The sequence below is a fragment of the Loxodonta africana genome, chromosome 16 (assembly GCF_030014295.1).
Source record: "Loxodonta africana isolate mLoxAfr1 chromosome 16, mLoxAfr1.hap2, whole genome shotgun sequence".
NCBI classification, from domain to species: Eukaryota; Metazoa; Chordata; class Mammalia; order Proboscidea; family Elephantidae; genus Loxodonta; species Loxodonta africana.
The window spans coordinates 30,849,613-30,861,437 of NC_087357.1; the positions used below are offsets into that span (position 1 = coordinate 30,849,613).

The 11,825-nt window shown below is 42.8% G+C and overlaps 1 protein-coding gene across 2 annotated transcripts in view; it reads right to left on the minus strand.

The window, feature by feature from the left end:
- PDCD11 (programmed cell death 11) overlaps window positions 1–11,779 on the minus strand; it is a 42,296-nt gene extending 30,517 nt beyond the window's left edge. For both annotated transcript variants that reach the window (XM_064269357.1, XM_003409138.4), the window contains exons 1-7: window positions 11,648–11,779; window positions 10,277–10,389; window positions 9,264–9,395; window positions 7,767–7,934; window positions 5,502–5,663; window positions 3,420–3,543; window positions 2,731–2,912 (exon numbers count right to left, since the gene is read on the minus strand). In XM_064269357.1, the coding sequence (XP_064125427.1) occupies window positions 2,731–2,912; window positions 3,420–3,543; window positions 5,502–5,663; window positions 7,767–7,934; window positions 9,264–9,395; window positions 10,277–10,378 (870 nt within the window). In that variant the 5' untranslated portion in view covers window positions 10,379–10,389; window positions 11,648–11,779. The remainder of the gene's footprint in view (window positions 1–2,730; window positions 2,913–3,419; window positions 3,544–5,501; window positions 5,664–7,766; window positions 7,935–9,263; window positions 9,396–10,276; window positions 10,390–11,647) is intronic.
- Window positions 11,780–11,825: the final 46 nt, after the last annotated feature.

The window sequence follows — 11,825 nt, forward strand, 5'->3', positions numbered from 1 at the left end:
GGAAGCTATGACACCTGTATTTCAAATACCAGCAGTGTCACTCATGGTGGGCAGGTTTCGACAGAGCTTCCAGACTAAGATAGACTAGAAAGAAGGGCCTGGTGGTCTACTTTTGAAAAAATTGGCCAGTGAAAACCTTATGAATAGTAGCAGAACACTGTCTTGTATAGCACTGGAAGATGAACCCCTCAAGTTAAAAGGCATTCAAAATATGACAGGGGAAGAGCTGTCTCCTCAAAGTAGAGCAGACCTTAACGATATAGATGCAGTTAAACTTTTCGAACCTTCATTTGCTGAGGTGGCACAACTCAAAATGAGAATTCATAATCATACCCACTAGGATGGCTATAATAAGGGTGGATAATAACAAGTGCTGGTGAGAATGTGGAGAAACTGGTACCCTCATGCATTGCTCGTGGGAAGGTAAAGCAGTAGAGCCACTTTGGAAAACAGTTTGGCAGTTCCTCCAAAAGTTAAACACAGAGTTACCATATGACCCAGCAATTCCACTCCTAGGTATATCATAAAATTTCAAAACAGAAGAAGTAAACAAAATCCTTAAACTCTAATGAAAAAAACATATGCAAAGGAAAAGAAATCAAAATAACATCAGATTTTTCAGTAGCAACAGAGGTCATAAGATAATGAAGCAATGGTTTCAAAATTCTGAATGAGTTATTTTGACCTAGAATTCTATACCCACTTAACTACCAATTACACGTGAGAAAAGAATAAAGATATTTTCAGGTCTGCTAGGTATGCAGAGAAGAGTTAATACAGCAGGCCTGAGACTATGATCCTCAGAAGGGTCTGCTTACAAGGTTGGCCTTTGGCTGGTGCCCGGGAACTTAGATTTCAAGAGGGTTCCCACCATTTCCAGTACTGATAAAGAGTGGCTCACTAAACCTAAACTGTTTGTGACAGATAGGTAAAGAATTTAACAAACGACAAAAACAAAGCTGATTATCAACTCCAAAAGAAAAAAAGAAGTTGCTCAAGAAACAGTTATAACAGAGTTTCTATTTGGGCTGATGAAAAAATTCTAGAAACAGACAATGGGATGGTTGCACAGTATTGCGAATGTACTTAATGCTACTGAATTGTACACATAAAAACATTTAAGATGGTAAATTTTATGTTATGTGTATTTTGCCACAGTAAAAAGTTCTATTACCTAGCTTAGCAGTATTCAGTCATAATAATTTAAACTCTGCTTATTAATTTAAGCAAAATTATAATATACTGACAGATGTGTGGGGGTTCAACATAAGTATATTATAAAAAAAAATTTTTTTTTTTTATAAAATACTTATGTTGAACCCCCACACATCTGTCAGTTTGTCGTACTGCGGGGGCTTGTGTGTTGCTGTGATGCTGGAAGCTAGGCCACCAGTATTCAAATATCAGCAGGATCACCCATGGCGGACAGGTTTCAGCTGAGCTTCCAAACTAAGACAGACTAGGAATAAAGGACCCGGCAGTCTACTTTTGAAAAGAATTAGCCAGAGAAAACCTTATGAATAGCAGCAGAACACTGTCTGATATAGTGCCGGAAGATGAGCCCCTCAAGATGGAAGGCACTCAATATACAACTGGGGAAGAGCTGCCTCCTCAAAGTAGAGTTGACTTTAATGACATGGATAGAGTCAAGGAGGGGGGATGGGAAGGGACGATTGAAAGAATCAAATCCTCATCTACTTTGACAAAAAGTTAAAACTCAATGCCTAAAATTGATAAATCAAGAGATACCAGCAGTACCACACTACTTAGCAATATAAAGGTCAAATTTAAAAGGTCAGCTAAAATAGTTAAAAGATAAGGGTTAGGAGAGGTGAGACAGCTCCTCATTATAGGGCTTTTAATGCCATTTGACCTTTTAGATCCCCACTGTGCAAAAGAAATATAACACAAGCTACATGTGTAAGTTTAGGTTTTCTAGCAGCCACATTTTTTAAAACTACACGGAAAGTGATGAAATTTATTTTAATAATGTACTTCACTTAACCCAGTTGTTATGGATTGAACTGTGTTCCCCAAGTGTGTGCCAAATTTGTTAGGCCATGATTTCCAGTATTGTGTGGTAGTCCTCTACTTTGTGGTGTGATGTAATTGTCCTCTGTGTTATAAATCCTACCCTCTACTATGGAGTAGCAATCCACTTGACGGCAGCAGAATAAAGTTAACGAAGCAGGATCAGAGGCAGTTATTTTAATGAGGCAGGACACAATCTACAGAATTAGGTGTCAATCTCTTCTGAGATATAAAAGAGAGAGCTGAGCAGAGGGGAGAGAGACCTCCTACCACCAAGAATAAAGAACCCGGAAGTGAGCACGTCCTTTGGGCCCAGAGCCCCTGTGATGAGAAACTCCTAGACCAGTGGAAGATTAATGACAATGACCTTCCCCCAGAACTGACAGAGAGAAAACCTTCTACAGGAGCTGGTGCCCTGAATTTGGACTTCCAGCCTCCTAAACTGTAGAGAGAATAACTTTCTCTTTGTTGAAGCCATTCACTTGTGGTATTTCTGTTACAGCAGTATTAGACGACTAAGACACCAATATATTTAAAATATTATTACAACATGCAGCACAGCTATATTTCAGGCACTCAAGAGCCACAGGTGACTAGTGGCTAACGCACCGGACAGTGCAGTTACAGAGCATGCATACATCCTACCTCAGTGAAGGTTACTTGTATTTTAGAAAACAGTAGTAGCAATGAACAGCTTACCTTCTGCACTTGGCCTTTGACCACCAGCCCTGGTAGCAAGTTATTAAGGGTCCAGTTTTGCTCCTCAGTAGCAATGGCGGTAGAAACTTCTGAATGACCAACAGACAGACTAACAACTCCTCCACTGCTTTTCACCTCTTCAATGACACAGTTCAGGTACTGACCCACCTTCAGTTTAGCACCTGGAAGCCCGAACCCGGCCCCCAAAAGGAAAAATACCTCTATGAGAAGGACCGTTAACCTGGGCCCAATCAATAACTGAAGAGATTCATGGCTTAGTTACCTTGTTGTCATCTAATACTCCTCATATTTTCAATCTCTAAGGGGCCAATTACAAGAAAGGAGTGAAGTTGCCCTAAATGATCTGGAGTCAAGTACCCCACAAAGTTATGAAAATCCCAACAAGCCAGAAGAGTGCTGGCTCTGATGTCCTGGGGGCCCAAATTTCAGTGGAATCTTCTGGGTGAGAAAAACTGAAACTGGTCCATCAGACCTTAGGGAGAGCCTGCCACTCTCTGCCCTTCACACATCTTCTTTTGCCTAATGGCTAGGATCAACTGCAGATTTTACCAAAGCCAAACAGCCTTCAGGGTCACCATTCCTCACCTGACTCACCAAAGTGTCACTTAAATATTATCCCTACATGAACTACCCCACTACTACATACTGGCCCCTCTTTTCCCCCTTACCTTTGTTCTTCTGTCGCGTGTCCTCCTGGGCTTTCTGCAGTGGCAGAAAAGCTCTGTTCCCACTTACACCAATGTCTACTAAGTAGCCATGGTCTTCCAGGCTGGACACAGTGCCTGTGAGCAGCTACGGGAGGAGACAGCATTCTCATAAGTTCAAAAATCAAAAGTAAGAAGACACACAACCAAACGTTTACTTCCTAACGTGAATGCTGCCACTGTTAATCTCAACACACTCTCCCTTACCCATCCGTAAAACCAAAGCCACGGCTGTCAAGTTGATTCCAACTCTTAGCAACGCTACAGGACAGAGTAGGGCTACCCCATAGGGTTTCCAGTGAGCAGCTGGTGGATTCGAACTGCCGACCTTTTGGTTAGCAGCCGAGCTCTTAACCACTGCACCACGAGGGCTCCCCCCTACCCACATCAACTTTAATTCTCTCAGGGCTTAAAAGTTTCTAGACTAGGGGAATGTTATACACAGTTGAATAATGACAGAGAGGGCCCTCTCCCTTGGAGAATTTTCAAAAGATAGAAAAAACTTTTATGCTATACAGAAAGAGATGAACCAGTGGCCTGCAAGGTCACTGCCAGACCCAGCACTAACTACAGAATCCAGAACTACGCTTCTAGATCTCATCATGTCTTCTCTAAGCACCTCTAAGACATCAGAAAAATCTGGCCAACCTCCCTTACACATCACGGAAAGCAGTGTGGTGTTCCAATCTGACTGTGACACTAACTATATGGACTTTGATAGGTCACTTAAAACTTACTGAGTCCCTTTTCTCAAACGAACAAGAGCGTCACAGGACTGCTATGAGAATTTAATCACTAAGTGCCTAAACTAGCACCCACCATACAGCAGGCTCTCAACACTTGTTTATTTTCAGAAAATTGGCTTAAATTCCTCTCTCTGCCCAGCTAGGAAACTCTGGTGGTGTAGTGGTTAAGTGCTACAGCTGCTAACCAAAAGGTCACAGTTCTAATCCACCAGGCGCTCCGTGGAAACCCTATGGGGCAGTTCTACTCTGTCCTATAGGGTTGCTGTGAGTTGGAATCAACTCGATGACAATAGTTTTTTTTCTGCCCAACTAAATCCTACCCAACTTTTAGGGTTCATCCCAAATCCCACTGTTTCTGGCCAAACATTACAAGATCATGCTGATCTCCTTCCTCTTAACTGTAAGAGTACTCACATGACTATAGTTTACTGTTTTGTACCTGCTGGACTTGATGATTCCAAGCTAGGACTAACTTCTGAATCTCCATAGGACTGCACATGAAGTAGCAGGATATCCATTAAAACAGCTGATAGACTAATTGCCCTCTCTACCCTGGCGAAGAATATTGAATATACCATGGACTGCCAAAAGAACAAATAAATTTGTCTTAGAAAAGTACAACCAGAATGCTCCTTAGAAGCAAGGATGGCGAGACTGTGTCTTACATATACTTTGGACATGTTGTCAGGAGGGATCAGTCCCTGGAGAAGGACATCATGCGTGGCAGAGTACAGGGTCAGCGAAAAAGAGGAAGACCCTCAACAAGGTGGACTGACAACAGTGGCTGTGACAATGAGCTCAAGCATAACGATTGTAAGGATGGCTCAGGACCAGGCAGCATTTCGTTCTGTTGGGCATAGGGTTGCTATGAGTCAGAATCGACTCAATGGCACCTAACAACAACAACAACCCTGTCTTCTGCTCTCAAGGGAGCAGTCTTCGACCACTCTATACAAATAACAGATAGCCTTTGAAAAAAGACTTAATCTATGAAGAAGTGTTGACAAGTAAGGCACTAAAGAGGAATTCCTTTTTGCCACTAGCCAAATCCTCTGCTAAGGCTCCCTGCAGGCATTTTTCTTTGCCACCAGTTAATCCTGGACTTTCCCCTTCTTCCCTCCAAGGAGATATAATTAGGCTTAGGTTCAAGTCTTCAACTTCCACTAAGTATCCTGGAGACCCTCCCTCCAGGAAAAGGCCCAGGCTGAAAATAAAAGGTGGACTAAGATCACACTCACCAGCAGGTAGGGCAGGGAGAAGGCATGTTGCCTGCTCCTATTCCCTGCCCGCAGATACTCACCATGCCAGGCTTCAGGGCCTCAGCACTCAGCACTCCATTGACATTCCTGGGGTTCAGAGACAGCTTGACACTCTTTTTGCCCTTCTCCGTGATGCCCACACTGCTCACCACACATCTCACCAGCATCCCAGGTGAGAAAAGCTCAGGCAAGCGGACCAGATCCTGCATAACACAAATGAGAAAGACCTGATATGTACCCTTCCCCTGAACCAAGGATGCAATGCCCTGCGTTGCCTCAGTGGTCTCTCAACCTCAGGATCCAAACAGTAAATGGAGAAGGAGAAATTCAGTCACTGCTCTCCCACAGAGAAAGTTTGGTCTGTAGCCAAGTCACAGTCTTGAATTTCAGCATAATGCTCCAAATATCCCCGTATTAATGGGCAAACATAAAATGACTTGTCAAAAGAGTTGTCTATATTTATAGTCTCCATTTTTTCTTCTACTTGCTCTTCGGCTCCCTCCAGTCTGGTTTTCACCCTCCTCACTTACTATCTCCCAATAAAGTCACCAACGATCTTCACGTCGCTAAATCCAACGGTCTGTTTCACAGTCCTTCTCTCACTTAACTTTTAAAAAACATCTGTTGACACTGTTGACCACTTCTTCCTTCTTTAAATATTTCCTCCTCTGGCTTCCAAAGCCCGTTATTTACAGCATTCTTCTATAGGGTTGCTAGGAGTCGGAATCAACTCAACAACAAGGGGTTTGGTTTGGTTTTCTCTGTATTTTTGGTTCCTTCTGGTTCCTTTGACAGACACACACCATCTACTCAGCAATTAGAAGCCCTGGTGGTGCAGTGGTTAAGAGCTCAGGCTGCGAACCCTAAGGTCGGCAGTTTGAATCCACCAGCCACTCCTTGGAAACCCTATGGGGCAGTTCTATCCTGTCCTATAGGGTGGCTATGAGTCAGAATCAACTCAACCGCAATGGGTTTGGTTTGGTTTAATCAGCAATTAAACTCAATATTTGTTACAGGTTCAACCCTTTAGTCTCTTCTCACTCTATTCATTACCTTCAATCAACTTGTTCTCCCTTCATAGGTTCAACTACCACCTATATAAAGAAGTCTCACGCATTTATGTCTTCTGCCCAGATTTCTGTGAGTTCCAGAATCATATAACTTTATCTCCAACCCAACATATCAAAAAATCAAAAATCATAATCATCTCTCCTGATCTCAGGATGAATTACGTACTGTTAAGTCATGCAGAACAGAAACCTAGGACTCATCCTGGACAATTCCCTCTGTTTCACTGCCTACACCCAATCAAACTCCAAGTACTGACTTTACTTCCTCAGTCCTTGCTATCTCCTGAATCCACACTCCATCGTTCTCAGAGCCTGGACTACTACTATAGCCTCCTAACCAGTTTCTAGGCAACTAGTCATGCCTTTCCAATCCATGTGCTATGCTGTCGATGTGCCACGCACCCCAGTGAGAACATTCCAAAAGCTTCCTACTGACTATAGAATCAAAAATCAATCCTTAACATTGTCTACAAAATTATGCGTGGTCTGGACTCTACCTAGCTCTCAACCCCATCTCATACCACCCCTCCTTGCTCTCTCCGCTCTAGCCATACTAGCCTTCTCTCTGCTACATACCCAGCTCCATCGGCCTGAACTCCCTTCCTTCTTTATCTAATAAATGTTCATTCTTCAGATCTCAGCTCAAGCATCACTTCATGGCAGTCTTCCTGGCTCCCTGGACTAAGTCGTTGGGTACCGTTGAGTCAATTCTCAACCTGCAGCAACCCCATGTGACAGAGTAGAACTGCCCCATACGGTTTTCTAGGCTGTAATCTTTACGGGAGCAGATCACGAGATCCTTCCCGGCAGAGCAACTGGGTGGGTTGAAACCATTATCCTTTAGGTTAGCAGTTGAGTGCTGAAACACTGCGTCACCAGGGATCCTTAAACCAAACCCACTGCCGTCAAGTAGATTCCGACCACAGTGACCCTATAGAACAGAGTAGAACTGCCCCCGAAGGGTTTCTAAAGCCATAAATCTTTACAAAAGCAGACTGCTACACCTTTTTCCTGTGGAGCGGCTGGTGGGTTAAAATGCCGACCTTTTGGTTAGCAGCCGAGTACTTAGCCACTGTGTCATCAGGGCTCCTTTAGGACTCCTTAATATCTCTTTATTGTAATAAACTCTCACGGCACCTCGTACCTTTCCTTTTTAGCACTTTGCCAAGTTGTAATTTTACATCTATTTGTGTACCACTTACTTCCAGTCACAGATCTCACCCAGGTTTTCCATACCTTCAGAGGTTCTTCTTGTGCCACCTGCTCGTTCAGCTTTTTGGTGTAGGCATCACAGATCTCAGTCACTTGCACAAAACCCTTGAGGCCATTGGGGAGACTAATCACCAGTTCCAGGTCACTGACCTCTTTCACGCAACCCAAAATCCGCATCCCCTCACAGAGAGTCTAGAGGAGACAAAGGGAAATGTGTACAATAAGGAAGAGAACAATGATTGGGAGGTTAGGGGTTCTGACTTCTAATACCAACTCTGACATAAAGGCTACAGGAATTTCATAAAAGAGATGAAACACACACATGTATACATGTCAGTAGGGAGCTCTGGTGGCACAGTAGTTACGTGCTTGGCTGCTAACTGAAAGGCTGGTGGTTCGATACATGGGAGAAAGATGTGGCAGTCTAAAGATTACAGCCTTGGAAATCCTATGGGGCAGTTCCACTTGTCCTATAGGGTCACTGTGAGCTGGAATTGACCCAACAGGAATGGGTTTTATATATGTCAACGCACACATGAAACATCTGATTAAGCACTGTAAAAGGTCTAGATTACACAACAATGTTATAACAGAACGGGGGTACTAGAAGGTACTTTTACTTTTTGCTTTATTCCAAGCAACCCAAATTCAAATGGCAGGCAGCTGGCAGGCAACACAATCAGGGAAGCAGTGGAGAAAATACAGTCTGGAGTGTGTGCACCGCGTCTAAACAGTGCAACGCTACTCAGCTCCACGTGACCATAAATAGGAGGGAACACAGGCTTTGTGTTGTCAGCTCTTTCATATGACATGAGAAACGAGAAATCACACTTTTATGTGAAATCTCTTAGTTTTCTGATGTTGGCATAAAGTTAAACAATTTTTTGTCAGTCGTCATATAGAACCAAGAGAATATTCCTGCAGGCTAAATCTGAATCTGGCACAATTCTAGCTTCTTTTCTATCAGAATAATTTGATTTTTTTTTTTTTTTTTACAACTAACATACATCATGATTATAATCTAAAGTATTAAGAAATATAATAAGACCACTTTACTTCCCTGAGATAATTTCCACATCTATAAAATGTAAGGGTTGAATTAGCGATTATTATACACTATATATTTGTATGTTTTTATATACTAATATACGCTATATGCTACACCTATTGCCAGTCCTAACTTCTGTGAATCTATTAAGACATTGACATTATCAAGCCACAAGTTCCATGAGGACACAAAGCCTAATCAGGGATTCTGTGAGCTACATTGCTAAGAAAAAGCATGATTTTTGTATGAGAGACTGCCTTGATTTGTAAACTTGCACTTAAAGCACAATAAAAAAAAAAACAGAAAAAACATGACCCCAGGTGGTGATTAATAACTGAAGAAAATAATGCACCAGCTGCAAGAGACTCCATAGACAAAAATAAAAGGAAGGAAAGGAGAGAAAGAAGGAAAAACATACACAGACTTAAGCAACTGAGGTAGTCTATTTATAGAAAAAACAAATTTTAACAAACCTCAACAGTAAGGATTTCAAACTTCTCTTTTACAAGCTTGATGTTTTCTCTCTTTTCGATTTTCAACTTTTTCGTCTTTGCTGGCCCTTTCTGGCTCTTTTTCCGTTTGGTGGATTCTTCTTCAGTAGTAATCTAAAAAAGGGAGGGGAGAGCCCCACAAAGACCCAAAAGAAGGAAAAGTAGTAACCTTGGCCTTTCCCTCCAATTTCAGGTCATCTATTACCTTGCTTTGTATACTCCTCCACTCCACCCCAACCCACTCCTACATGCCCCTTAATTCCTGCTTCAATCCAGACTCTTCCATTCTACCCACAATGCTCCCTTTAACCCAAGGTCTAGCCTCTGTGTTCTCAAAAGCCCCTTTTCTCCAGCATTCTTCATTTCATCCTTTGACTGGAGGAACTCTGGTGTTTCCCAGCATTAGAAGTAATGTGGAACAGTGCATGGAAATGGAAGTTTAGCATCACAGAGACCCAAGGTAAACTCTGGATGCCACCATAACAAGCTGTGTGGTTTCAGCTAAATTATATAACCTCTCTGAGCCTCCGTTCCTCATCATGGAATGGCAATCTCTACTTCACAATATAGTTGGAAAGATTACACAACACAGGCATAAGGCCACACACTCGAATGTTAGTTTCATTCCCTCTAGCATTTAGAGGGTAGGCTATTCTAGCTGAACACCATGGATGCTAATGCAAATTATGGCTATCACTGTTATACACGGCAAGGACCACATTCAAAAATGCAATGACCAAACCACTTTCTCTCCATCTTTAATCAACAAAGTAGGCAGTTCCTAAGACTAAGAAGCAATGTAACTTCACTAAATGCAGTGCTTCAAAGGAAACATACTCATGGTAGTATGGCCTCTCTAACAAGTTTAACTTGCAAAAGTGGACTTTAAAAAATATAAACTTGGAAAATAACACATTCTCAAGCAAAACTCATTCTTCATAAGGACACTAGAGAGAAAGCTTCAGTGATTCTCACCAAATAAGCAGACCACTTACATCGAATAAGTTGTCTTGTTCAACTGACTGCTGGAAAGCTTTCTCTGATTTGTGGGCCTTTCTTGTACCCCCTCGGGGGAAACTTTCTTCCAGGGTTGCCATGTTTGGGTCTCCTAAAAACAACACAAAGAGTAACAGTGAGATGCAGCCTTACTGGCAGGTTTTCTAAAGGTTATAATCATTGGCAAGAGATAGAGCTTCCTAGAGCCAATGTGCTCAACAGCATTCAGGAATAGGACATAGCTGACTTAAACATCAGGTCCCAAATAATCCATAATTCATCCTTTCAAAGGTCCCAGCTTCAAAACTATAAGTCCAAAGATCTTCCTCCAGGAAAAGAAGTTATAGATTCAATGTAATATTTACTGAGCAGCTATGATGTGTAAGGCAGTTAGGTCAGAAACACACAAACAAATATGTAACTCCTTATCTTCAAAGTTGCATACTTTAAAGAAAATAAAACAAGTATGCAAATAATTTAAAATACTAAGCATCAACAAGGAGGTAGGAAGTAATTTGAGGCTTCATTAAATGAGGGAAGCTTCCTAAAGATGCTTCCAGCTGAATGTTAAAAGATGAACAGAATTTTGCCAGGTGGGGAGGGAAAAGCAGGAGGAATGTGAGAAAAGGCAGAGTAACAGGAAAAGTCCGCTCCATTCAGTAAACACCAGCATGCTGTTTCCTTTCTTCGAAGAAATGTTCTACTAGACTACAGACAGGATAAAACACAAGTTTTGTGGAAGATCTTGAATTAGGTATGAGTAGTAAATATTTGCTTTGACAAATTAGAGCCTTAAGTAGGGGAACAGACAGAATAGTAATCAAGACTAATTAAATATACTGGAGGCTATAGATTGTACACTCCTGCTATGAGCTGGAACCGACCAGACAGCACCTAACAACAACGACATAGACTGGACAGGAAGAAAGGACTGAAGACAGGTAAACCGGTTAGGATTCTATTGAAGTACAGAAGCCATGAGAATCAGAACTAGGTATAAATGAGAACTGAAAATAGGAGGGGTTGGTTCTGAGAGACATTTACGGACAAGAATCTATAGAGCTTCAGACTACAGAGGTGACGACCGAGGAGCCCAGGATTTGGAGTAAAACGTAGGTGGGTCCAGTTTGCCGGGAATTTGAATCTTAGGCTCGATTCAGACGAGAGGAAACTGAGGCTTCAAGGAGTATTTAAGGCGAGTCAGCGGCAGAGAAGGGACTTGGGCTGCTTCCCAGGTAGAGTCGGCTTTGGGACAGGGGCTCGGGGGGCCGAACCACACACCAGGTACGGTGGGTGCACAGCAGGAATTGGGGGACCCGGCTCCGGCGCAGACCTGGTTCTCCCTTGCTCCCGCCTCGGCCCTCACTCACCAGCCCGACGACGCAGGTACCTCTCTCTTTCAGAGCCAGCGCCGCCGCAGTCACACACGCGGAGACTAGCAAACCCACGATACAAAGACACTCTTCCGGAAGCGCGGGCGGGTTCAACAAGCTACTTCCGTTACTCCGTAGACTGCTACCCCGCGGGACCGACGATTTGGAGGCAGGA